The sequence below is a fragment of the Prionailurus bengalensis genome, chromosome B1 (genome assembly GCF_016509475.1).
Source record: "Prionailurus bengalensis isolate Pbe53 chromosome B1, Fcat_Pben_1.1_paternal_pri, whole genome shotgun sequence".
Classification (NCBI taxonomy): domain Eukaryota; kingdom Metazoa; phylum Chordata; class Mammalia; order Carnivora; family Felidae; genus Prionailurus; species Prionailurus bengalensis.
The window spans coordinates 138638914-138662963 of record NC_057344.1 but is presented as its reverse complement, the minus strand read 5'-3'; the positions used below and the strand labels follow the sequence as shown (position 1 = coordinate 138662963).

General features: G+C 40.0%; 2 protein-coding genes across 5 annotated transcripts in view; one reads left to right on the top strand and one right to left on the bottom strand.

Annotated features, from left to right (window-relative positions):
• Window positions 1-24050, top strand: part of ENOPH1 (enolase-phosphatase 1) — a 37354-nt gene that overhangs the window by 2024 nt on the left and 11280 nt on the right. For 3 of the 4 annotated variants that reach the window (XM_043572365.1, XM_043572362.1, XM_043572364.1), the window contains exons 2-3: window positions 20234-20335; window positions 23641-23843. In XM_043572365.1, coding sequence (XP_043428300.1) covers window positions 23719-23843 — 125 coding nt within the window. In that variant the 5' untranslated portion in view covers window positions 20234-20335; window positions 23641-23718. The remainder of the gene's footprint in view (window positions 1-20233; window positions 20336-23640; window positions 23844-24050) is intronic. The other variant, XM_043572363.1, reaches the window with a different exon arrangement.
• LOC122478726 (heterogeneous nuclear ribonucleoprotein A3-like) lies at window positions 21326-22587 on the bottom strand. Its single transcript, XM_043572361.1, is given in 2 exon segments — window positions 21326-22376; window positions 22379-22587. Coding segments are annotated over 2 exon segments (1068 nt in total). The 5' UTR covers window positions 22461-22587; the 3' UTR covers window positions 21326-21390.

Here is a 24050-nt window from a genome sequence, read left to right as displayed (position 1 = left end):
TAAGCCACCCAGGCACCCCGTGAGTTTTAAAATTTTTTGTTAGTTTTATTTATTTATTTTTTTATTTTAAAATGCTTATTGGGGCACCTGGGTGGCTCAGTCCGTTAAGCAACTGACTTTGAGCCCTGCGTCAGGCTCTGCGCTGACAGCTCAGAGCCTGGAACCTGCTTCGAATTTTGTGTCTCTGTCTGCTTCTTCCTCGCTCATACTCTCTCAAATAAACATTAAAATTGTTTTTAAAAAATGTTGATTTATTTTGAGAGAGAAAGAGGAGAAGAGGGAGAGGGAATCCTCAGCATGCTCCACGTTCAGCACAGAGCTGGGAATGGGACTTCATCTCACAACCTTGAGATCGTGTATGACCTGAGCCAAACAGGAGTCCCACTCTCAACTGACTGAGCCACCCAGGCACCCAAGTTAGTTTTATTTTGAAAATTACCTGTGAAGAATGATTTTCTTGATGTCAATCAAATAAACATTTTAGGACTTCAATATAGACCCACTTGCAAATTTTTTAGAAGAATCACAATACCATCTTAGCATATGTTCCTAAGAAATCTAATTTGACATTTTTTCTCAGTTTTTAATCATGTCAGAGGCCTCTGCAGAAATGTTCAGGATTGACCAAATGCTGTTAATGGAGTTGACTTTCTTTTTCCTACTGATTGTGACAGAACCATTGCTTTCTTAGAGTTTTCAGAGAAAAAATGATTCCTCATATTTGTGGTTTGTAGTTCACAGCTTATTATCTCCACCAAGGGTAATCACAGCAGAGGTAGTGATGTGGCATAAGATATATACATACCATTCTTGGAAAGTTGGTTAGGGAATAGGATACTTCATGCAAATCAGTTTTTTTTAATGCTTATTTTGAGAGAGAGAGCAAGAGCAAGGAATAGGCAGAGAGTGAGGGTGAGAGAGAGACTCCCAATCAGGTTCTGTGCTGCCAGTACAGAGCCCAATGTGGGACTTGAACCCACAAACTATGAGTTTGTGGCCTGAGCTGAAACCAGGAGTCGGATGCTTAACCTACTGAGCCACCCAGGTAGCCCCATGCAAATCAGTTTTATAACAAAATATAGGTGCCTCTCCCACCTCTTCCCAATCCTGTCTTCTGCCAGATGACATTATAAGCCACTTCTTGAAATCTTTGTTTATGGTAGACTTATTCTGACATCTTCCTGAGAGTTAAAATGCCTTCATGGCCTAAATAGATTTTTCTTTTTTTTAAGTTTGACACTGATCTATAGGTAAAGTCAAGGCAGGCTACAAAAATGATTTGGGGATTTTATTCAAAGGATAGTTTCTTGTGCTTTTTCCTATAATCTATTATTATTTTTTCATAATGATTATCGATCTATTGTAGTCTAATAACCTGTTATTAATTTGTTACACATTACTTTATCAAAACTGGTGTTTCTAAAAGTATGTTCATCACTTCTCTGCCTTTTGGCTAAGATCAAGTATAAAAGTATGTTGTGTTTTTTTTATTTAAAAAAAATTTTTTTTAACATTTATTATTGAGAGATGGAGAGACACAGAACATGGGCAGGAGAGGGGCTGAGAGATGGAGAGACACAGAATCTGAAGCAGGCTCCAGGCTCTGAGCTGTCAGCACAGAGCCTGACACGGGGCTCGAACTCACAAACCGCAAGATCATGACCTGAACCGAAGTCAGACGCTTAACCGACTGAGCCACCCAGGTGCCCCAAGTATAAAAGTATGTTAAGAAGAGCATTAAGTCTGTGTGGATATTTATAGTAACTATGCAAAAAGGATTCCATTATTAAATGCACTTTTGGGAAATGTTAGGCTATACATATTCAACTAGGTTTCTTCATTGCACAGCTTCTCTGAGCTTTTCTAGCATACGTACACACACACACACACACACACACACGTTTTATAAGTCTTCAAGAGACTTAAATTTCACAAATTTACTTGAACAAAAAACTTTGAAGACTGTCAGAGACTAACTTTTGGACATCTTTTATTTATTTATTTTTGTTTGTTTTTGAACATCTTTTAAAGAGGTACTAAATTATGTCCTTCTTGAATCTCTGAGGATGGAGGTGGGAATTGGACTTTATTTACTTTGGACTTTATTAGTCACATTAGGTGTATGGAACATGTAGCCCCACTTCCTATGGAAACAAACATTGAGTATTGTATATAGGTGACTTGTATACTTGACTCATTCTCAGAAACTCTGACGTGTGTGCACTGTCTGCATTTTACTAATAGGAAATTAAGGTTCTTAAAAGTTGAACTATTATACCTAGGATTTGAACCCAGATTGTCTGTCTGAGAAACTCTTACATTTTACATTATTGCACTTGATCTCTAAAATGGAAACCACAGTGCTTGTTCCGTGTCTTTGCTTGGCTTCTGTGTATGTTAAATGACACAGTTGATATGATAACACTTCAATCAACACGAAGTATCGTAAAAGGATATGGTAACAAATTTTAATTTATACTACCTCTTGGAGGAACGCCTGGGTGGCTCAATTGGTTGAGCGACCGACTTCAGCTCAGGTCATGATCTCACGGTTTGTGAGTTCGAGACCCACGTCGGTCTCTGTGCTGACAGCTCAGAGCCTGGAGCCTGCTTCTGATTCTGTGTCTCCCTCTCTCTCTGCCCCTCCCCCACTCATGCTCTGTCTCTCTCTGTCTCAGAAATAAATAAGCATTTAAAAAAACAAATATACTGCCTCTTGGTGATAGGTTTAGGAGTGAACCCTTGAACCATAATAACTATAGTTGAGTCTTTATTTGCAGATTTGGTTCTGTAGTTGAATATACTATGAAAATTGAGTATTGTCAAAAATTGCTCTTGAAGCAATTAGGAATTAGGAAGCAATTTAGGAAGTCATTCCTCTTTATAGGCTGATTTCCATTTTCAGTAAGTCATGCATTCATTTTTCCTTTAGGGTGGAAACATATCCCTGCTTCTTCCCTTTAGCATCAGAGGAAGTAGTTGGTTTGGGATTAGGTGATATAAATGAAAAATATGTTGTGTCAAACATTGGCCTCATACTGAGCCACTCAGACTGTAAGAGACAGTGGGAAACTGAGACTGTTTCATTGGGCAACAGAACACCCCCATTAAGTGGAATAACAGATTGCCAGCACTGGCTCTGGTTATTTTTTCCTCTCCTTTTTTTTAGGGGGTGGGGGGCTGAGCACTTACAGTTAAATGTGTATATGATGTACCTTAACTATATAAGATAGCACTTTTTAAAAATTTTATTAATGTTTATTTTTGAGAGAAAGACAGTGTGAGAGAGGGAAGGGCAGAGAGAGAGGGAGACACAGAATCTGAAAGCAGGCTCTAGACTCTGAGCGACATGTCAGCACAGAGCCCGATGTGGGGCTCGAACTCAAAATCCGCAAGATCATGACCTGAGCCAAAGTTGGATGTTTAACCAACTGAGCCGCCCAGGCGCTCCTATGTAAGATAAAACTTAACAGTTTGCAATAGCTCATGGGATTCCCTAGACTCCTCCCAGTCTGGGAAATGGTGTTCTCTGGACAGCCTGCTGCTCTATTAGGACATGCCTCAGCCCTTAGGTGTCAGACAACAAAAACAATGGTTTTATTTACCAGCTAGTGTATCTTATTTTCTCTTGAGTCATAGCATTGTCTAATTTTTAGAACAGGAGGGGCTCCTAGATGGAATCATGCAGTGAATGTTCAACCGACTAATTAATTTCTCATGAGTTGATACCTGGAGGGATGTCCTGTGTGAAGATCATTACAATTTGTTGGAGGCAGAGCAGCGGTAGAGCCCAGCTTTCCTTAGATATTCACAGTGCATCTGAATTCTCAAAGCCTCTAGCCCCGCCCCTCACTGCAGGCAATATGCCTCTGGAGTTTGTTTTCTTTTCAGGTGCTGATTCTGATCCTTTACAGTGCTGATCTCCTAACATTTTTGGTCATATACACCATCAGCAGAATTGGAGCATGCATTGCCAGTAGAATTTATAAATTGTGAACACATTTTATGGTCTAATTATGAACTTATAAAACACATTGGAATTTGAAGATGAGATTAAAGTAATAAATGTAAACAAAGGTTGTTACACTCTGTTCCCTTACCCTGTTGAATCATCTTGCATGGCCGTGGAGCCACCACTTGATTTTTGTCCATGTGTTGTCATACTCACTTTCTGACTTTGCATGGTGTATTATTCCAGTGTTTTTAATCTATAAGCCTGTGAAATAACACCATCACCTGTCTCTGTGGTTATCCTGTCAAGAGCCTTCAACTATTGTTTCTGGGTTTGGAGACAATTATCCTCTTGTTTCTGAAAATACTCTTTAATTTGGTGGGTTTCCTGTTGTTACGTGCTGAATCTGTACACCTAACAATTGACGTAGTTATGTTCTGTAAAGTCACCGAGAATCTTATATTAGCAAATAATGAATCGTTGCCCCTAGAGAAAATACAGGGTTAGGTTCCTGTGAGCCTCTGGTCATAGCGTTTCTGTGAGCTGATCAGTAGTAGCCTTGTCTTATGTGTGTTTCTGTTTCCCTTAATATATATTATTGATAGATTAACATTGAACTGACAGCCAGTGGCACTGTAACTCATGCTGTAGTGTAGCCTATCTAAACACCTGTATTTTCTCCCTAAGGCACATCACAGTTTCTTGGGCTTAGGAACATTAGGCAGCACTTAGGCACTTTGCTTGGGAGCCCTTTTGAAGTGCAAGGTCACCAACAAAAAGCACAAAATGCAAAAAATATGTCAGTAAATCGACTCTGAAAAGGACACTTGTTTGAACTATGAGAGGTGAAACAAGTCAAATCGTCACTTTGTGTGGGGGAATGTGTACATCAAGTGTTTACAGATTTTTGCCACTTTGCACGTGTACCTGTTTCTGAATGATCAGGAAAGTGCAGCAAGTATTGATTTTGGGGTTACAAATAAACTTTAGTGAGTAGGAGAATTTGTAAGTACGGAACCGACAAATAATGAGGATTGACAGTATAGAGTAGTAGTTACAGGGATAGGTTTGGAGACTATACAGGTCTGGATTAGCATTCTGGCTTCTCCCAAATATTTTATGACAACTTAGTTAATGACTCTGAGTGTAGGTACATATTTCCTCAGCTATATTGTGTGGATCTCTACCTCATAAGGCTACTGACAACATTTAACGAATGCTTAACCCTTGAAAAAACTTTGTAAAATAAATGAATATATTTACATCAATATTTCATCCTACCACTCCAACAAATTGTAGTAGTGAATAGTGGGCAGGGAGCATGTTTTTCATTTATGCCTTAAGAAAACTTTGTGCTTGAAAAGAAAATCTTGGTAATTAAGAAGATTCCATTAACTGAAAATAAGAACCTGATTGGGATTTTTGTCCCTAAAATATATTAAGTGGGGCATGGTGGGTACCCTTGCCAGAGGCTCTTTGTATTTGTGCTTCTCAGACTTGAATGTGTATACAAATAATTTAGGGACCTTGCTAAAATGTAGTTGGCTCTTTTTTTCTTTCTAAAGATTTATTTATTTATTTATTTATTTATTTATTAAAAAAACATCTTTTTTTTCCAGTTTATTTTGAGAGTACACACAAGCAGGGCAGGGGCAGAGTGAGAGAGGGAGAGAGAGAATCCCAAGCAGTCTCTGCACATCAGTGCAGAGCCTGATTTGGGGACCGAACTCATGAACCTATAGATCATGACTTGAACTGAAACCAAGAGTCGGATGCTTAACCGACTGAGCCACCCAGGTGCCCCCCCCTTTTTTAAATTAAAGTTGTTTTTTATTTTTATTTAGAGTGAGAGAGAGCGAGAGCATGAGTGGGGTTAGGGCAGAGAGGGAGACAGAGAATCCCAAGCAGGCTCTGTGCTGTCAGTGCAGAGCCTGATATGGGGCTTGAACTTGCAGACGGTGAGATCATCACCTGGAGCCGAAATCAAGAGTTGGACACTTAACTGACTGAACCACCCAGGCACCCCCCTTTCTAAAAAATTTTTAAAAGATTTATTTATTTAGAGAGAGCACGAGTGGGGTTAGGGTGGAGAGGGAGAGAGAGAATCCCAAGCAGGCTCCACACTGTCAGTGCAGAGCCCGGTGCGGGGGAACTCATGAGCTGTGAGATCATGACCTGAGCCGAAATCAAGAGTTGGACACTTAACCGACTGAGCCACCCAGGTGCCCCTAAAATGGAGTTTCTGGTATAAAGATCTGGAACGGGACTTGATGCTGAGTTTCTCACAGATGCCCAGGTGATGCCACTGCTGCCGTTCTATGTACCACACTTTTAAGGATTTAGGCATCATAGAAATTTGCAAGTTATACCTATGTGTAGGCCTGTTAGCACTGCTCTTTTCTGATGGCCCATTTGATATGGTAAAGCAGACCAAGAAAGTATAGATGAATTAGAGATCTATCACCATTAACAGAACCACAACCTCTGAGAGAGAGGTTAAGTAAATTGATTATGAATCAGTAAGGCTGTATACAAGGGAACAAGGTCGTGCAGTAAGCCTGGTAGACACCAAGGATTAATAGCAGGTCGCCACTTCCCCAGCTTTTTTTGCAAGTGGCCTTCCAAAACTGAACTGTAAAGCAAAAGCCCCTTTCTTAAAGGACAAATAGAATTGTTAGCAAGGAGTTATGTGTACTTACAGGAGTAACTAGATAGTACACTTAAGTGTTTATTTAGTTGAATGTGTATGTATAATAGGGACTTGCGTATAATAAGCCTTTGGATATCCTGGCAGAGGGGCAGGTAAATAGTGCCTTGCTAAACCTGTTGTATTATTTTCCTCTGGTCGCTGTAACAAAATTACCACACACTTAGTGGTTTAAGACAATACAGATTTATCATGTTATACTTCTAGAGGCTCAACTGAAGTGGATCTAACGGAGTTAAAAAAGGTATTGGCAGGGTTGTGTCCCTTCTGAAGATTTTAGAAAATTCTAGAAAAATTTCTTTGCCATTCCCAGTTTCTAGAGGCTGCCCACATTTCCTGGTTCTTGGGCCTTTCCTCTGTCTTCAGAATCAACAGTATGGCATCTTCAGACCAGCCTTTCAGTCTCTGACTTTGACCTTCCTACTTCCTTTTACCTATAAGGACCCTTGGGATTGCATCAGGTCCAACCACATAATCCAAAGATAATCTTGCCATCTTGAGAATCTTAATTTATTATATCTACAGTCCCTTTGCCATATAAAGTAACATATTCATATGTTTTGAGGTTTAGGATATGGACATCTGAGGGTGGGGGAATTTTCCCCTCTACCATGCTTGGTTAGCACAAACATCTCTAATAGATGCCTTTAGAGGATCTAGGCTATAAAGGAATTAGAATTTATATTTGGCTCCACTTGTCAAATTTATCATTAATGGTGTTGGATACAATCTATAATGTTTTCTTTAAGATTTGACAGTTTTTTCCATATTTTTATTAATATTTATGTTTGAGAGAGAGTGTGCACGAGCAGGGGAAAGACAGAGAGAGAGAGATGGAGACAGAATCTGAGCAGGCTTCAGGCTCTGTGCTGACAGCTCGGCCTGAGCTCAGTTCAACGTGGGGCTCAAACTCATGAGCCATGAGATCATGACCTGAGCCGAAGTCGCACACTCAACTGCCTGAGCCACCCAAGTGTCCCTGACAGTTTTTGTTTTAAAGATTGTGTTGATATTTAAGGATTGTGCTGGTATGGAGGTTGGTAAAGACATTGTTTAAGGGCTAGAGTTTTACCTTAGAGAATGAGGTATTTGGCAAGGTTTTGAGTTAGATTAAGGGAAAAAAAAGATCTCAAACTAAACCTTCTATGTTTTAGAAAATACGAATTAAACAGACAAATCCTTGATCCTATAAATATTTGTTTGAGGTAGTGGATACCCGTTGTTTTTGTTTTTGTTTTTTTTTCCAGTTTATTTTTGAGAGAGCATGTGCACACGCTAGGAGGGGAGAAGGAGAGAGAGAGAGAGAGACACACACACACACACACACACACACACAATCCCAAGCAGGCTGTGTGCTTTCAGTGCAGAGCCTGACTCGGGGCTCAAACCCATGAGCTGTGAGATCATGACCTGAGCCAAAATCAAGAGTCAGACACTAAACTGACTGAGCCACCCAGGTGCCCCAGCAGATACCCATTGAGAGCAAATGATTGAGATCAAAATGATACAGGTTTTGATTCTATTTACTTATTTATTATTTATTTTTAAAGATTTTATTTTTAAGCAATCTCAACACCCGATGTGGGGCTTGAGCTCACAACCCCAAGATCAAGAATAGAACAATCCACCGACTGAGCCAGCCAGGTGCTTCTTGATTCCCTTTAGAAACATAATCCTGCTTATATACTTTTCTAGTGTTAGTTTAATATGTATATTTTTGAAATATATTTTAGGTTAAAACACTTTTAGAAATGACTGATGTATTCTTGATTGTTTACCGATGCTTGTAATTTACTCTTATATGTTCTTTTATATTTCAGCAGTGTATTTTAAAAGATAATAATTGAGAAATGTTGAGGTTGATATTTCTTTCTCATGAAAACTGCTATGTTACTTTTTAAAAAAATTTTTTTTTTTTAACGTTTATTTATTTTTGAGACAGAGCGAGACAGAGCATGAACAGGGGAGGGGCAGAGAGAGAGGGAACACAGAATCGGAAACAGGCTCCAGGCTCTGAGCCATCAGCCCAGAGCCCGACGCGGGGCTCGAACTCACAGACTGCGAGATCGTGACCTGAGTTGAAGTCGGACGCTTAACCGACTGAGCCACCCAGGCGCCCCAACTGCTATGTTAATTTTATGGTTTTTCTGGGAAGAGAGCTTGTGTTGTCTGACAGTATATCCCAACTTTGGTTAAACATCCAAATGATAAGTATTGTCACTTCTACCGTTTTTAGCACTGAGAAATATATGATGCCCATTCTGCCCTCAATATGAAACCGGCTAGAAGACAGCCCTCAAGGGACAGCAAACTAGAAAATTCCTTCTACCTATACTGTGTATTATTGACACCAGTAACTGCAATTGAGTTATGTTCCCCGTCTTCATTGAATCTCTGAATTTAGGCTTTTTCATCTGCAAGGATGAGATAGTAGGATCTGGGGTGCTTATCAGGTGGTGATGAAGACTGAATGGAATAGAACGCAGAACACTTTGAAAAATTATAAAGCTCTGTAGAAACACTGATGATAATGCAAGAAGTATCAGACTAAGGGATACAGAGAGTGCTTGTGAAGATTCAGTAAGGAAAAGGGGCAACTAACATTTACTGACACCTGCTCCACATATTTTCCCCACCATGATTACCTCCACCTCTACTCCTTATGGCTCTAGTCAAAAATACAGTAACAATGAGACCAGTGTATCTACTTTCAAAGAATTTGTGGAAGCACTAGAATGGCAGGACTGTCTTGATAAGTAGCTGTTGGGTGGTTTACTTAACATTCTCCCAAACCTTCCCCATTGCTTCATTCTGTTTCCGAAAGGGACATATACCCATGTTTGGTACATGAGAGGATTTTTGTTGATTCAACCAGAAACAAAGGGAAGAGGCTTTGGAGAATCACTGTATTAGGTCTGAGTATATCAAGAAGTGGATGGAAAGCACCCCTGGCTTGACTTTCTGGTCTCTTACTCTAGAACCTTTTGTGTCACTGCACTTGTATGATCTTTCCTTCCTTTCTCTCACATTTATTTAAATACCAATCATGTGCCAGGCTCTTCTAGGATCCAGAATCCTTAAGACCCAGCCATCACCCTCACGGAACTTGGTAAGGAGGACAGGTACATAAATAGGTTGTCTTTACACCATGGAAATCCTTTCTGGTTTCCTGTTGGCTGAGAGATAAAGTTTCAACTTCTTCACTTCAGTGAACAGGATTTTCCAATTTCCTGTCCCTTTATTCTGTTACATGTTTTATAGCTGAAAATGCCCATTCAGGTCATGCCCTTTCATGCCACCACTGTTTCTTCAGCTTAGAATGTAATACTTTTTCCTCTCCAAGTGCAGGTTGGTTCCATGTACTCATTAACTTAAAAAATATTTATTGTGCTAGGCTATGGAAACGCAGAAGTAAGATCTGCTTCTGCTCTCAAAGGAGTTTTGTTTGAGCAGGAATTTCAGAATCCTCTCCTTCCTTTGTAGGGCCGTATATTTGCCACTGCAGCACATGCTGCCTCTGGTGTTATATTTGTGTCCTGTCTCCCAGCAATGTTGAGAGCTCCTCATGGACAGAGACTGAAGCCTTTCTTTCCTTTTTTTTTTTTTTTTAATTTTGATAGCAACTGTTTAATTTACTTATTTCTTAGATGGAAAACCTGGTAGGTTATTTGGGTAATGGTCGACAATTACATAGCGTAACTTTGTATGTATGAATTGATTGGGGCCCAATACAATCTAAAACGTAAGAATTTTTTAAAAAGGCACATAAGGCATTCAGTAAATGCTCTGTGATGGTGGTATGATGTGTTCCAGAATGGTCATGGGCAGGGTTGGGACTGAGTTTTTCCCCACCTTGTCTGTCCTTGCTATTTCACATTTCCTCAAGGTAGTACTTTATCTCATTTGAACAGCATATAACTTATCTGAAGTGTTTCTAGAGTGACATTAGAATTTTCATTGATCAACATTTCTAAAACCTAGAAGTCCAAAGGAAGAAATCAGCAAAAAATGGACCTTAAAAACTATGAAAGAGGGGCGCCTGGTGGGCTCAGTCAGGGAGCATGTGACTCTTGATTTCGGTGTAATGACTTGGTGTCATGAGTTCGAGCCCCATCTTGGGGATAGAGTTTACTTAAAAAAAAAAATAAAAGGTAGACATTTTATTAACAATTAAAATTAAGTTAAAAGGCTGTGGGGTTGGGGCACCTGGGTGGCTCAATTGGTTAAGCATCCTACTTCAGCTCAGGTCACGATCTCATGGTTCCTGAGTTTAAGCCCTGCAATGGGCTCACTGCTGTCAGCACAGAGCTGGCTTGAGATCTTCTGTCTGCCCCTCCCCCACTGGTTTTCTTTCCCTCTCTCCGCCCCCCCAAATAAATAAATAAACTTAAAAAAAATTGGAGAAAAAAAGCTATGGGGCACCTGGGTGGCACAGTTGGTTGAGCATCCTATTCTTAATCTCGGCTCAGGTCATGATCTCACGGTTCATGAGTTCGAGCCCCACATCTGCACTGGGGGTGTGGAGCCTGCTTGGGACTCTCTCTCTGCCCCTCCTCAGCTCTTGTGCTCTCTCTCTCTCTCTCTCTCTCTCTCTCTCTCTCTCAAAATAAATAAGTAAACATTTAAAAAATTAAGTTTAAAAGTTAAATATATTCTCCTATGGAAACTTGTATCTGTTATTGTGAGAATAGAGGAAAGTCTTTTCCCCCCAAGTTTTTCTCAAAGTAATTCATGTTTGTTATAAATTGCACACACATCATGGAAGAGTATAATATAGTAATATAGAGACTGAATGTCTCCTTTTGCTCCTGCCACCCAGAGATGACCGTTAAGAATTTGGTGACTATTCCTTCTGATTTTTTTCCTTTGCGTAGAGCAGTTGAGATTATTGAAATAAATGTAGTCTGATCTACTCCAAAAAAAGGCACCAATTATAATATCTAACTCCCACTTTTTAAATATGTAGGTAGGCCTCTATCTTGCCCAGATAAACTTTTTAAGTATATCCTGTATTTAGCTCTGAGAAGTCCTTCTCTGTTTGATGATTCTTTTAAATTTTATTTTTTAATGTTTATTTATTTTTGAGACAGAGACAGAGCATGAACAGGGGAGGGGCAGAGAGAGAGGGAGACACAGAATCTGAAACAGGCTCCAGGCTCTCAGCTGTCAGCACAGAGCCTGATGCGGGACTCGAACCCTTGAACTGTGAGATCATGACCTGAGCCGAAGTTGGACGCTTGACCGACTGAGCCACCCAGGCGCCCTCCCGGGTTTGATGATTCTTAACATTTTCCATTCTTACAGCTTACCCCCACGTTACTCCTTTACTAAAGAAAAAAAAGGTATTCTTTTTTTTTTTTTTTTTTTAATTTTTTTTTTCTCAACGTTTATTTATTTTTGGGACAGAGAGAGACAGAGCATGAACGGGGGAGGGGCAGTGAGAGAGGGAGACACAGAATTGGAAACAGGCTCCAGGCTCTGAGCCATCAGCCCAGAGCCTGACGCGGGGCTCGAACTCCCAGACCGCGCGATCGTGACCTGGCTGAAGTCGGCGCTTAACCGACTGCGCCACCCAGGCGCCCCAAAGATATTCTTTTTTATAGTAAAAAAAAAAAAACCAAACTTATTTTTGTATCATACTTTTGGTTTTCATAATTAATTGCTCATTTAATTTTCAAAATTGGCTTTGGTGTATGTAGGGGTCAGAGAGGGGTGGAAGGCAACCCCCGGTGAGCCTGTTGTACCCAGTTTTCCATCACTCCTCTAAAGAATGTGAACATAGTCAATAGCTCTGTCCTTAGAGGCCCTCCTGGAACCTCTTGGGACCTCTTCCCAGGGGATTCTATTTCAGAAACACAGATTTCTTTTCAAAGACAGAAGTCTTAAATACAGAAAAAGGTTCTTTGTCTTCTGGGTGTGTATATGAGGGGTTCATGAACTTGATTTTTTTTCCCAATGATTCATTATTGTGACCTTTGAACAAATTCCTTTTCTTAAGTCTAAAAAGTGTGGAGCTAACACCCTTCACTGAGGAAAGAGACTAAGACACATAGTTTGGAAACTAGTGGTAATCCCGAGAGTGGGACCTGGGTGGGACTTTGAAGAGGAGCCGTGGTCAGGCCAGTGTTCGCAGTTCTCTTGGTATGCTGCAAGAGGCTGGCTGACTCCTGGGCTGGACCTTGTGTGGGTCTAAGTCACTGTAGGTTCAGTTAAGCTCATTAGATCCCTGCAGCCAGGGTGATGAAGCTCTGGGATCTGGTTCTTCAAACAAAACAGAACAAGACCTGATTGATAAACTGTTACCATAGTCTATTAATTTGTACTTAACCTTTATGTGCTTGTGTAAAATGGGAGAAATAATAATACTTGTTTCATTAGGGTTATTAAGAGAATTGAAATGAGATCATTCAGACCGTTCATTAATCCATTGAATAAATTTGGAGTGCTTGGTAGTTCAGGGAGAAGTTATGTGCTAAAGCTGTGGTTTTGAGGGTCAGTAGCAAGAGATGGTATTTGAAATCATGAAATTAGATGAGAGGTCACTAAAGATTGACTATAGATAGAGAGTGTCTGGAATAATAAGGACTTAGTAAATGTTGGCAGTTACTCCCACTATTATAAAACTTACTTATATTATTACTACTGTTTATTAGAAATGTTATAGAACTGCCAGGTGAACTCACATCTCTCATTTTCTTTTTCTTTTTTTTTCTTTTTTTAATTTTCTTAATGTTTATTTTTGAGAGAGAGAGAAAGAGCGCAAGCAGGGGAGGGCAGAGAGAGAGGGAGACACAAAATCTGAAGTGGGCTCCAGGCTCTGAGCTGTCCACACAGAGCCCAATGCGGGGCTTGAACTCACAGGATCTTAAACTGCAAGATCGTGACCTGAGCCCAAGTCAGACGTTCAACCGACTGAGCCACCCAGGTGCCCCTCAAATCTCTCATTTGCTTTGTACAAATGTCTTTGAGAAACCAAAGGTATATTAGAATTATCTGTAGAGAATATCACGATCCCCAGGGTGTTGGGTGATCCCAAGAGTAGTGCTCCCCAACGTCATCTACCCACAGAGCTGGATAGACTCAGGCATTGGGATTTCATAGGCCTGGGTTTGAGTTGTGCCTTTACTTTGTACCAGCAATGAAACCTTTTAGAACCCAGGCTTCATCATGTGTTCAGAGGGGTCGCCATCAGGGATGGTAGGTGGATTCAAAAAGCTAATTGTCAATTCCTTTTCTTTCCCTTCTACTATTTGGGGCTAGGACTCCAGGCCAATCTGGTTTCCTTCTCTGAAATTCATGAGATACTGATAATTCTGTCTCTGTGCGTCTTTTTAAAACCTTATCCCAGCTACTAGCCCCTTGTAATGCTTGTGTGATGTGATTCATTGCAATTAATTAGATTATAGTTTATCTTTCTTTAATTACAGTTTAATCTCCTTAACGGGATTTAGAAGACACTTTTTTTTTTTATCAGCAACATATTTAATCATTTTGAATTCAGGTGATGAAATCTAATGTTTATTCCTAAAGGCTTCTGCTTTCAAAGAGGAATGGTTACATCCCTTCCTACCCCACTGAAGATAGGGACACCAAAGTCATAATTTCTGAGCTCCTGTGGCCCCATGTAGCAGCCAGAGCACCAAACTTTTGGTAGCTCCTAGTAGGGTCTTCAGGAAGGATATTGAAGGAGCAATTTTAATACCACCACTGCTGAAGCTGTCTTAACAGGTGGCATGGACCACTCCAAGAAGTAGTAAATTCCCAACATTGGAAGTGTTCAAGCAGGTACAAACTTAGAGTTATAAAATAAGTAAGTTCTGGAATATAATGTACAGCATGGTGACTGTATTGTATATTTTGAAAGTTGCCAAGAAAAATCTTAAAAGTTCTCATCACAAGATAAAATTTATAACTGTGTGGTGATGGATGTTAACTAGGCTTATTGTGGTGACCATTTTGCAGTATTATATATATGTATCAAATCACTGTGTTGTACACTCCAAACTAATATATGTCAATTATATCTCAATTTTAAAAAAAGATTATACACTGTCATTGTAGAAAATGACCTCCTGACCCAGTGAGAATGTAATGTAGTGTAAATGTCCATGTTCCCCTCAATTTTGTTCTGTGCATTAGATATTCCCCAGAATGGGATTATGTTCTTTATTTTTAGCCTGTTTTATTTCTTATTTAGAGAATGTGATTTGCTTAGAGAATTAAGACCCCACTTAATTTTCCTTTGCTTTTTATCTTCTGAGATTAATAGAAAAATAGTAGCCTAAAAGTATTGCCTTCGTGTTTAATTTTCTGGCCGAAAAAGTTCTAAGTTCTCAAATACTTTGAATCATTTGTCGTACTATGTGGTTCATTGGAAGGCTTTTAAAATAGTTTCTTTAAATAGCTGTACTCTAAGTATTACCCATTACCTTTTTATTACCCATTTTCCTCAGAGGAGTCTTGAGTAAACATTATAGCAACTATTTTATTTTTATTGATTCTATGACCTTTTTATTAAAACGACCAGACCACTTGACTGTAAAGCAAATCCATATTTGGACTTCTAAACATTAATGAGGCAACTTCTTTAATTAGATGTTCAGAAATTTTGTGGCCCTTCAGGAGCCTTAATGGAGCTCTTTCAGAAAGCTACCATTGAGCTGTACAGAGTAATGTAAATTGCTGCTTGCATAGTATCCCCTCCAGCATTTAGTGGAATTTAATCATAGTCGCCTGAAAGACAAATACTCTCATTTAGTTCTATGGCCTTTTGTTATATGTACTACTAAAGCATAACAGCCCCTTCGGTGCCTGGTGGACTAAAAACATTCACACACTTGTAGAATCCTGGGTTTACTGCAGCATTGTTTTCATGCTATAATATTCTGAAATTATCCATAAATGGATTATGACTGAAGTTAAAGCGTTTATCATTACAGTTCTTTCTGGAATTACTTTTAAAGCCTGAAAATGTTCAATGGGCAGAGTTGGGCAAGAAGCACTAGCTCTTTGAAGTCTATTTTTAGAGCTTTCTTATATGTCTTCATAGCATATATAATCGATATCATTACTGACTTAAAAAATAAGCAACTTGAAGGCGTTTTATTTGTCTCACAGAATAGATTGCTCAGAAAGTATGTTGAAAGAACAGGATAAAATCTTCACAATTTAGTTATGTGCCCCATGTACTTTTATACGATGCAGTAACACTTTTGCACTAAAATAGAAGTCTGCTAACATGTCAGCCCCAGGTGGTCTTGTTGTTCCATGTGTCATACTAAGTTCTGCTTTCATTGCCTAGCTTTGCGTGTGTACTTAGTGCAGAAGGGAGTTTTATGTCTAGAGGAAAGGGGCAAATTGGATGAACAGGAATTCCAAAGTAATGTTTAACTTTTCAAGCTTTTCCTAAAAGTTCAAAATTGTTTGAAACCTTGCACCTGTGAGTTCGCTGAGGCGAGGCTGTGGTTCATAACTCTGTTATCAGCGGCATCTGGCACTCAGTAGGTCCTCAGTAAAACTTGAATGTATGACTTGATTGTGCTTGTGATTTATCCTCTGGGAACTTCTCTGCTATTATTTGTCACTCAGTTTGGGTCAAAGGTGATCCTTGTCCAGTTTAAATGTTTGTCTGTGCTGGAGAATATGATAAGTGGTAAGGTCTAGGTGCTTTCTAGCTAATTATCTCTAATTTCTGCAGTGACTGCTTGGTATTATCATTCCCATTTAACAGGTGAGAAAACTGAGGCTCAGAGGGGGTAAGTTGAATATGGCAGTAAAAAGCAGAGGTAGGACCCCCTGCCCTGGCATACTGCCTATAGTCTATTTCTTCTCTTCTGCCAGAGAGGTTAAAGACTTGGGCTCTCAGGATTCACAGGCTCTCCATAAATTGTTCTTGGGGTCAGTAAAGCTGGATATGGGAAATTGGGCTTTGTGAAACACAAAGTACTATAGCACTGTTTCTGTTTTTATACCTTTCAAGTACTTCAACTTTTCAGTTACTGAGAGGCCATGAATCTAACCCAATAGTTTTTCCCCAGGAATGTTTCCAGTTGCTTGGGAGTTGAGGAATAATGGAGATAGGACATTGGAGGAGGATGACCAAGTGAGAAAGAAGCAGGTAGAGGATGAGGGATCAAAGTTGCCTTGTGTTTTAATTGTGAAACATTTTAAATAAGCAAGAATACGGATTAATATAATGACCATGCATCCACCGCAAAGCTTTTTAAATTTGAGACTATTTTGTTTTAGATCCTAAAGAAATAAAACATTATAAATATAAGTGAGACTCTTGAGTACCTCTCATTTTGTATGAATTTTATTTATACATTAGGGTTTATATTCACGTTTATATTCATAACTTCAGTACATTGATGTTTTTTCAAGTATTTTATTTTTTTTTATTTAAGTATTCTCTACACCCAACGTGGGGCTCAAACTTACCCAAGATCAGGAGTCATATGCTTCTCTGACTGAGCCTGCCGGGTGCCCCTCAGTACATTGAGTTTTTAACTGCTGTATGTTGTTGTATTTTTTATTTTTATTTATTTATTTATTTATTTATTTATTTATTTATTTATTTATATGTTTTAGAGAATGAAAGAATATACTGGACTTTATTCTCTAGCTAATAAAGATTTAGATTGTTTCCATTGATTTTGTTATTATATCCAGTACTAAAATAAACATTTTTTTTACTTCTCTCTTTGTGTACCTGTGTTAGAGTTTGTCTATGATATATGCTTAGGAGAGGACTGGCTGTGTGTGTACCTTCAGTTTTTGTGTATCTTCTCAGCATTCTTGAGTAGGGGGCCAGCTTGCAGTCCTGCTACAGTATATGAGTCGGGGAGAAATTAGTAGGTGAAAGGAAGGATAAGGAGGGGCACGATGTAGGGCATGATGGGAAAACCAAGTATTTAAAGAACAGAAGCCTATCAGTATGGTAAAAGGAGTCTCTTGCGGAAAAAGCAAGCTGTCAATCTCAGCTCTTCATTTTCCTTCTTTTAGATCAGGATTGAGTTTTTATTGAGTTTAAACAAGGCTGTTCTGTCAAGTATGCTGAACAATTTGCTTGATTACACTGTACGCTTTTGAATCTGCTGAATGATCCATTACTTACTGGAACGCCATGTGGGAACAAGCAAAATTGAATGACTTTATTTTTACTAGGCCAGGTGAAATTTGAATAATGTGTTATGAAGAGAGGTACACACATCAGCCCTACTCTTCATTTATTTTTCTGTTGAAATGCAGTTGACGTGCAATATTATATTAGTTTCAGGTGTGCAACGTAGTGATTGGACATTTTTTTACATTAGGAAACCCTCACCATAATAAGTTTAATTACCATCCATAACCATATAAAGTTACTACAGTATTATCGAGTATATTCCCCATGCTGTACTTTATATCCCTGTGACTTACTTATTTTGTAACTGGAAGTTATAAGGGCATTCTGTAAATATTTGAGTAAAGAAATAAGTGAGTGAGGGGCACCTGGGGGGCTCAGTTGGTTGAGCATCCAACTTCGGCTCAGGTCATGATCTCGTGGTTCATAGGTTTGAACCCCACATAGGACTCGCTGCTATTGGTGCAGAACCCCCTTCGGATCCTCTACCCCCCCTTTGCCCCTTCCCTACTTGCGCTGTCTCAAAAATAAATAATAAAAACATTAAAAAAATAAGTGGATGAGTTTAGATAAACAGACTTCTTTTTAAAAAACTTTATTTTTTTTAGAGAGAGACAGAGAGAGCATGCGAGCAATAGAGAGGAGCACGGAAAGAGAGAGAAATTCAAGCAGGCTCCATGCTCTGCACGGAGCCTGATGGAGGACTTTATCTCACAACCCTGGGATCGTGACCTGAGCCAAAATCAAGAGTTGGATGCTCAACCAACTGAGCCACTTAGGTGCCCCTAAATAAACTGACTTCTTTTTTAATGTTTATTTATTTTTGAGACAGAGACAGGGACAAAGAGAGGGAGGCACAGAATCCAAAGTAGGCTCTAGGCTCTGAGCTGTCAGCACAGAACCTGATATGGGACTTGAACCCATGGACCCTGAGTTCATCACCTGAGCCAAAGTTGGATGAGCCACCCAGGCACCCCAATAAACTGACTTATTGAGTTCAACTTGATTATACAGTTTTCCTTAAAGTATGAGACCTTCTCTGAATTGTATACTTGGGGTGTACATCATAGTGTATATTAATTTTTCTGTATTTTTTAGAAAAATACAATATTTAGAAAATACTGGTAATTGCTAAGACTCTTGCAGGTTATCATACTCTGGATTTGTACAGCATTCTGCTTATACTCTGCTTGTCTCACCCTTTGCCCCATATCACAAGTTTTTGTTTGCTTGCCATCCTCCTGTCCCCCCACTAAATTCTTAAGCTTTTGGAGAAAAGGGACTCTGATTTATTTTATCTTTTCAATTCCCTTTTCTGTGCCCCACTAGTAGACAACAAAAAAACAAAAAAAACCTTATTGAATGTACCACATTTACTTTGAAAAGATACATAGACTTGGAACATCTGGGTGGCTCAGTAGGTTAAATGTCAACTCTTGATTTCGGCTCCAGGTCATGATCTCATAGTTTATGGGGTTAAGCCCCGAGTTGGGCTCTGCACTGACAGCATGGAGCCTGCTTAGGATTCTCTCTCTCCCTATCTCTCTGTCCCTCCTCCCATTTGCTCACTCTACTTCTCTCTCAAAATAAATAAACAAAAACAAAAAAAAAAAAAGAAAAGATACATAAGCTCAGTGGTAAGTAAATAAAAATTTTGACCTAAGAGAAATCATGGTCCTAGTGTATGGATTACCGACAGGGTATTTATTTTTGAATTATTTTGCCCATCACTGTCTTACAGGGTATTCTATAGGTAGTCTGATTACCAAGAAAAAATCATGGTGATCAAATTGTCTTTTTTTTTTTGGAATATTTGTCATCCATGGACATGGGCCAAATAGTGTGTGTGTATTGATGATAACAGCTGTGAGCAAAGTATATTTGATCCCTACCCTCAAGGACCTATGGTCAACAATCTAGTTTAGGAGTCAGTGGACTTTTTCTGTAAAGGGCTGAACAGTAAATGTTTAGACTTTGCAGACCATATGGTCTTGGTTACAGATATTCAACTCTGCCATTGTGGCCCCAAAGTAGCCACTGACAATGCAAGCAAGTGAGAGTGGCTGTGTTCCAATAAAACTTGCTTTACAGGAGCGCCTGGCTGGCTCAGTTGGTAGAACATATGACTGTTGATCTTGGGATTGTGAGTTCAAGACCCATGTTGGACACAGAGCTTACTTTAAAAACAAAACAAAACAAAAGAAAACTTCATTTACAAAAACAGGAGGTAGACTGGATTTGGCCCATGGGCTATAGTTTGCTGACTCGATCTAATTCATTTGTTTCTTGGTCTCTGTTTCTGTTTCACACCTATATCCACAGCAGTAATTTTCATATTTTCAATGGCTTACATGCCACAACTAGCAAAGTGAGATTGTTGAAGAACTTGATCTCATACAAATGACTGAAGCTAATTCTTTTTTTTTTTTTTTTAAACTCATTTACCCAGGACATTTTATTTCCTTACATCAAAGAAAATGTTAAAGAGTATCTGCAGACACATTGGGAAGAAGAGGAGTGCCAGCAGGATGTCAATCTTCTGAGGAAACAGGTTGGGACACTTCTCTTCCATTGCTTCCACATTCCGAAGTGTCTGAGAATTGAGGATGCCTGGAGACTTAGAATGCGCTCTGAGCATATTGTAAAAGAAGCTCTCTGGGCTCGCAGGGCATGGCAGTTGCAGTGACTTGCCTGCTTAGGAATTCACAGTACATAATTAAACGGGCAGATCATGGCAGTTCATTGTCTCTACAGTTGCTTCTCTCTGGAGCTATTCCAGAAGCATAAAAATGTCATGTATTTTTAAAACGAAGCTTTTTCTGGGTAGTGTGTAAAAGGTTTTGTGCTGTCTTGTCACATTTTTCATTAATGTCTCCCAGTGACAGCACCTCAGCACCTCATTCTCCACTCTCTTCTGTCTCTTGCTAGGAGCCGTGCCGCCCCCCGCACAGTCCTCCTCGGGCTTCACATCTACACAGCCCTCTAGACCTGTCTCCCTGCTCATGGGCCAGCGTCTGTCTCTTGTGGTGCTCTGCTCTATTCTCCCTCCGGTTTACTGTCCGTTTTTCCCTTCCACATTGTGGAACTGGGAAAGAACTGATTTTTTCCTTTCTTTCTTTCTTTCTCTCTTTTTATTTTATTTATTTATTTTTATTTTATTTTTATTGTTTTGAAACATTAAAAATTCCTTAATTTTTTTTTTCCTGGTACCAGTACCACAATTTACAGGGCAACATACCTGATATAATGTAAAGAAAAAGACAAAGCTACAACAGAAAGAAGACCTCAGGAATACACATCTAATTGACACTACATTGCATTAATCAATAGCTGCACTTTTTGCCAACTGTGGCTATGACCATCCTGAACAAGAAGGGTTTCCTGTTGAAGCTGCAGGAACTTTTCTGACTATGGAGCGTCGTTCCTTCTGTGGCAGATTTTTACAGTTCCTCTAATGCAGTTGGGACGACTGTCTCAAAGTAACCTGAAGCTTTCCTGACAACTCCTCGCTCTCTCTCCTGCTGAGAACTGTAGCCCTTCTGAAAATTTTTAGAACCTTCTGCTACCGCATCCGCCACTTCCACCACCAGATCCACAACCACCACCTTAGGGACTGCCCGAGCTTCTTCCACCAAAACCGCCCCCCTTCATGGGTCCGTAATTTGATTGCTGTTGTCCCCTATAATTTCCAAAATCGTTACAGTTCCCACCACCACCATACTTACCACCTCCAAAATTTCCTCCTTCATTGTAACCAATGTATCCGCCACCACCGCCACCATATCCACCTCCTTGGTTTCCATATCCTGGTCCACCACCACCATAGCCTCCTCCACCTCTAGAACCAGGACCACCACCATAGTTGCCACCATCACCTCCAAATCCATTATATCCACCATCACCTCCTCCATAACTACCCCTGCTGCCACCACCTCCACCACCATGGCCTCCTCTTCCACAAGAGTTTCCACCGCGGCCAAAGTTACCACCACCTCCCAAGTTTCCTCCACAACCCATAAAGTTGCCAGATCCACCTCCACGACCTCTTTGTGATCCAGCAGACCGCATTTCTTGTTTGGAAAGGGCCTTTTCCACTTCACAGTTATGCCCATTAATTGTGTGGTATTTCTGAACAACAGTTGTATCAACTGTATCAGAAGTTACAAAAGCAAATCCTCTCTTTGTTCCACTCTGTCTGTCCTCCATAACTTCTGTGGTTTCCATCTTGCCATAGTTTTCAAGGTAGTCTCTCAAATTATATTCTTCTGTATCTTCTTTAATACCACCAATGAAAATTTTCTTCACAGTTAGATGGGTGCCAGGCTTTACAGAATCCTCTTTAGAAATAGCTCTCTTTGGTTCCACCACATGCCCATCAACCTTGTGTGGTCGAGCACACATTGCTACATCCACCTTCTCCACACAAGAGTAAGTCACAAAACCGAAACCTCTGGAACATTTTGTTTGGGGGTCTCTCATCACCACACAGTCTGTAAGTGTGCCCCATTTTTCACAATTTTCTCTTAAACCATCATCTGTAGTTTCAAAGCTGAAACCACCAATAAACAGTTTTCTCAACTGCTCTGGTTCCTTGGATCATGGCCCTCCTCCCCCCGGTGGTAGCAGCGACGGACAGAGTTGGGCTGGGGGCGACTGGGCGGCGGTTTTACCTCCATTTTGAGACCGGACTCGCCTCTTCCAACTTAAGTTCAATATGGGACTCTTTCTTTTTCAAACGTTTATTTATTTGAGAGAGTGGGAGAGCACACGCACATGCACACGAGGGGGGGGCAGGGGGAGCAAAATGAGGGAGACCGAGGATCCAAAGTAGGCCCTGCATTGAGAGCAGAGAGCCCAATGTGGGGCTCTAACACAAACTGTGAGATCATGACCTGAGCTGAAAGCAAACGTTTAACCTCCTGAGCCACCCAGCCACCCCTCTGTTGTTGCTGCTTTTTTTTTTTTCCTTATTAAAATTGCCTCAGTGGCAAAGATCTTATAGGCTGTGCAGGGTGAACTCTGGCAGTTACTTTCTAGTTAGTTTTCTACATCGGGCAATGTGGAACGCTCTGGAAATGTTTTAATGGTTGAATTTGGGATTGGACGTACAGTCCCTTCCTTTGGGCCGCGGAGTATTTGGGTTTGTTAAATATTCTAGATAACTCAGGGTTCGTCTGAAACTCCCCTCCCTCAGCTTTGTCTTGTCTTACAACTCTTGTTGTTGAAACATACATACATATTCCCCCATTGTAGTGTATGAATCATTGGAATATGCTTACTCACAGTCATTGTTCTAAATAGCTGTTGGGGTTTTTTTTTGTTTTTTTGTTTTTTTTTTTTTGCAAAGAAAAAATTCCTTTCATATTGACAGATACCGAAAAAGAACCAACCCCAGATATTGCTTTGCTAGCTTCTTTTCATTGAATTCCAGGCAGAAAACGGATTTTGTTGAGATTTTGTTTCTTCCTCAGTTCATTATAGTGCAGAAAAAATGATCAGATGTAATTAAAGTCCTGGTTTGTTGATCCCAGTAAGTGAATCAACACACTGGGTCTTACTGTATATCATTTTATACCATTATATGCTGTGTCTTTTCTCATGTACAACATGCCTCTTGATTTAAATTTCAGCTTTAACAATATAGGAAAGGTAATGTAAATTCATTAATTAGAATCCACTTTTCCTTTAGGAATCGTTCACTATCCTCCCCCAAAGTGTAAGACACTTTAATTTGTCACAGTGCTAGGTGCTAATAATGATAGTTGGAGAAAATTGTTCAGCTTGGTTTTCAGGTCTCATTTTAAGTGATCTTTTTAAAAATAAGTCCGAACCAAACGTCTTGTTTACGACTTCAAGGCTGAAGAGGATTCCCACCTGGATGGGGCTGTTCCCATCCCTGCTGCATCTGGGAATGGAGCGGATGACCTGCAGCAGATGATCCAGGCCGTGGTGGATAACGTGCGCTGGCAGATGTCTCTGGATCGAAAGACCACGGCGCTGAAACAGCTGCAGGGCCACATGTGGAGGGCGGCTTTTGCAGCTGGGCGTATGAAAGCAGAGTATGTAACTCAAAACATTGCACCAGCCCCAAAACCGAATGTGTTTTCCACTAGTCCTCTCTGTCCAGTGTTCGTTGTATGATTCATAAAATAGATAAAGTCAACATTCTTTTTATTTTAACAAGTGAGGGTTTGTTTTGTTTGTTTCAGAGCCGGGGGAAAGCGTTCCATCCGGCTAAATTCCCCAGACCAGCATGCCTGGCTTTG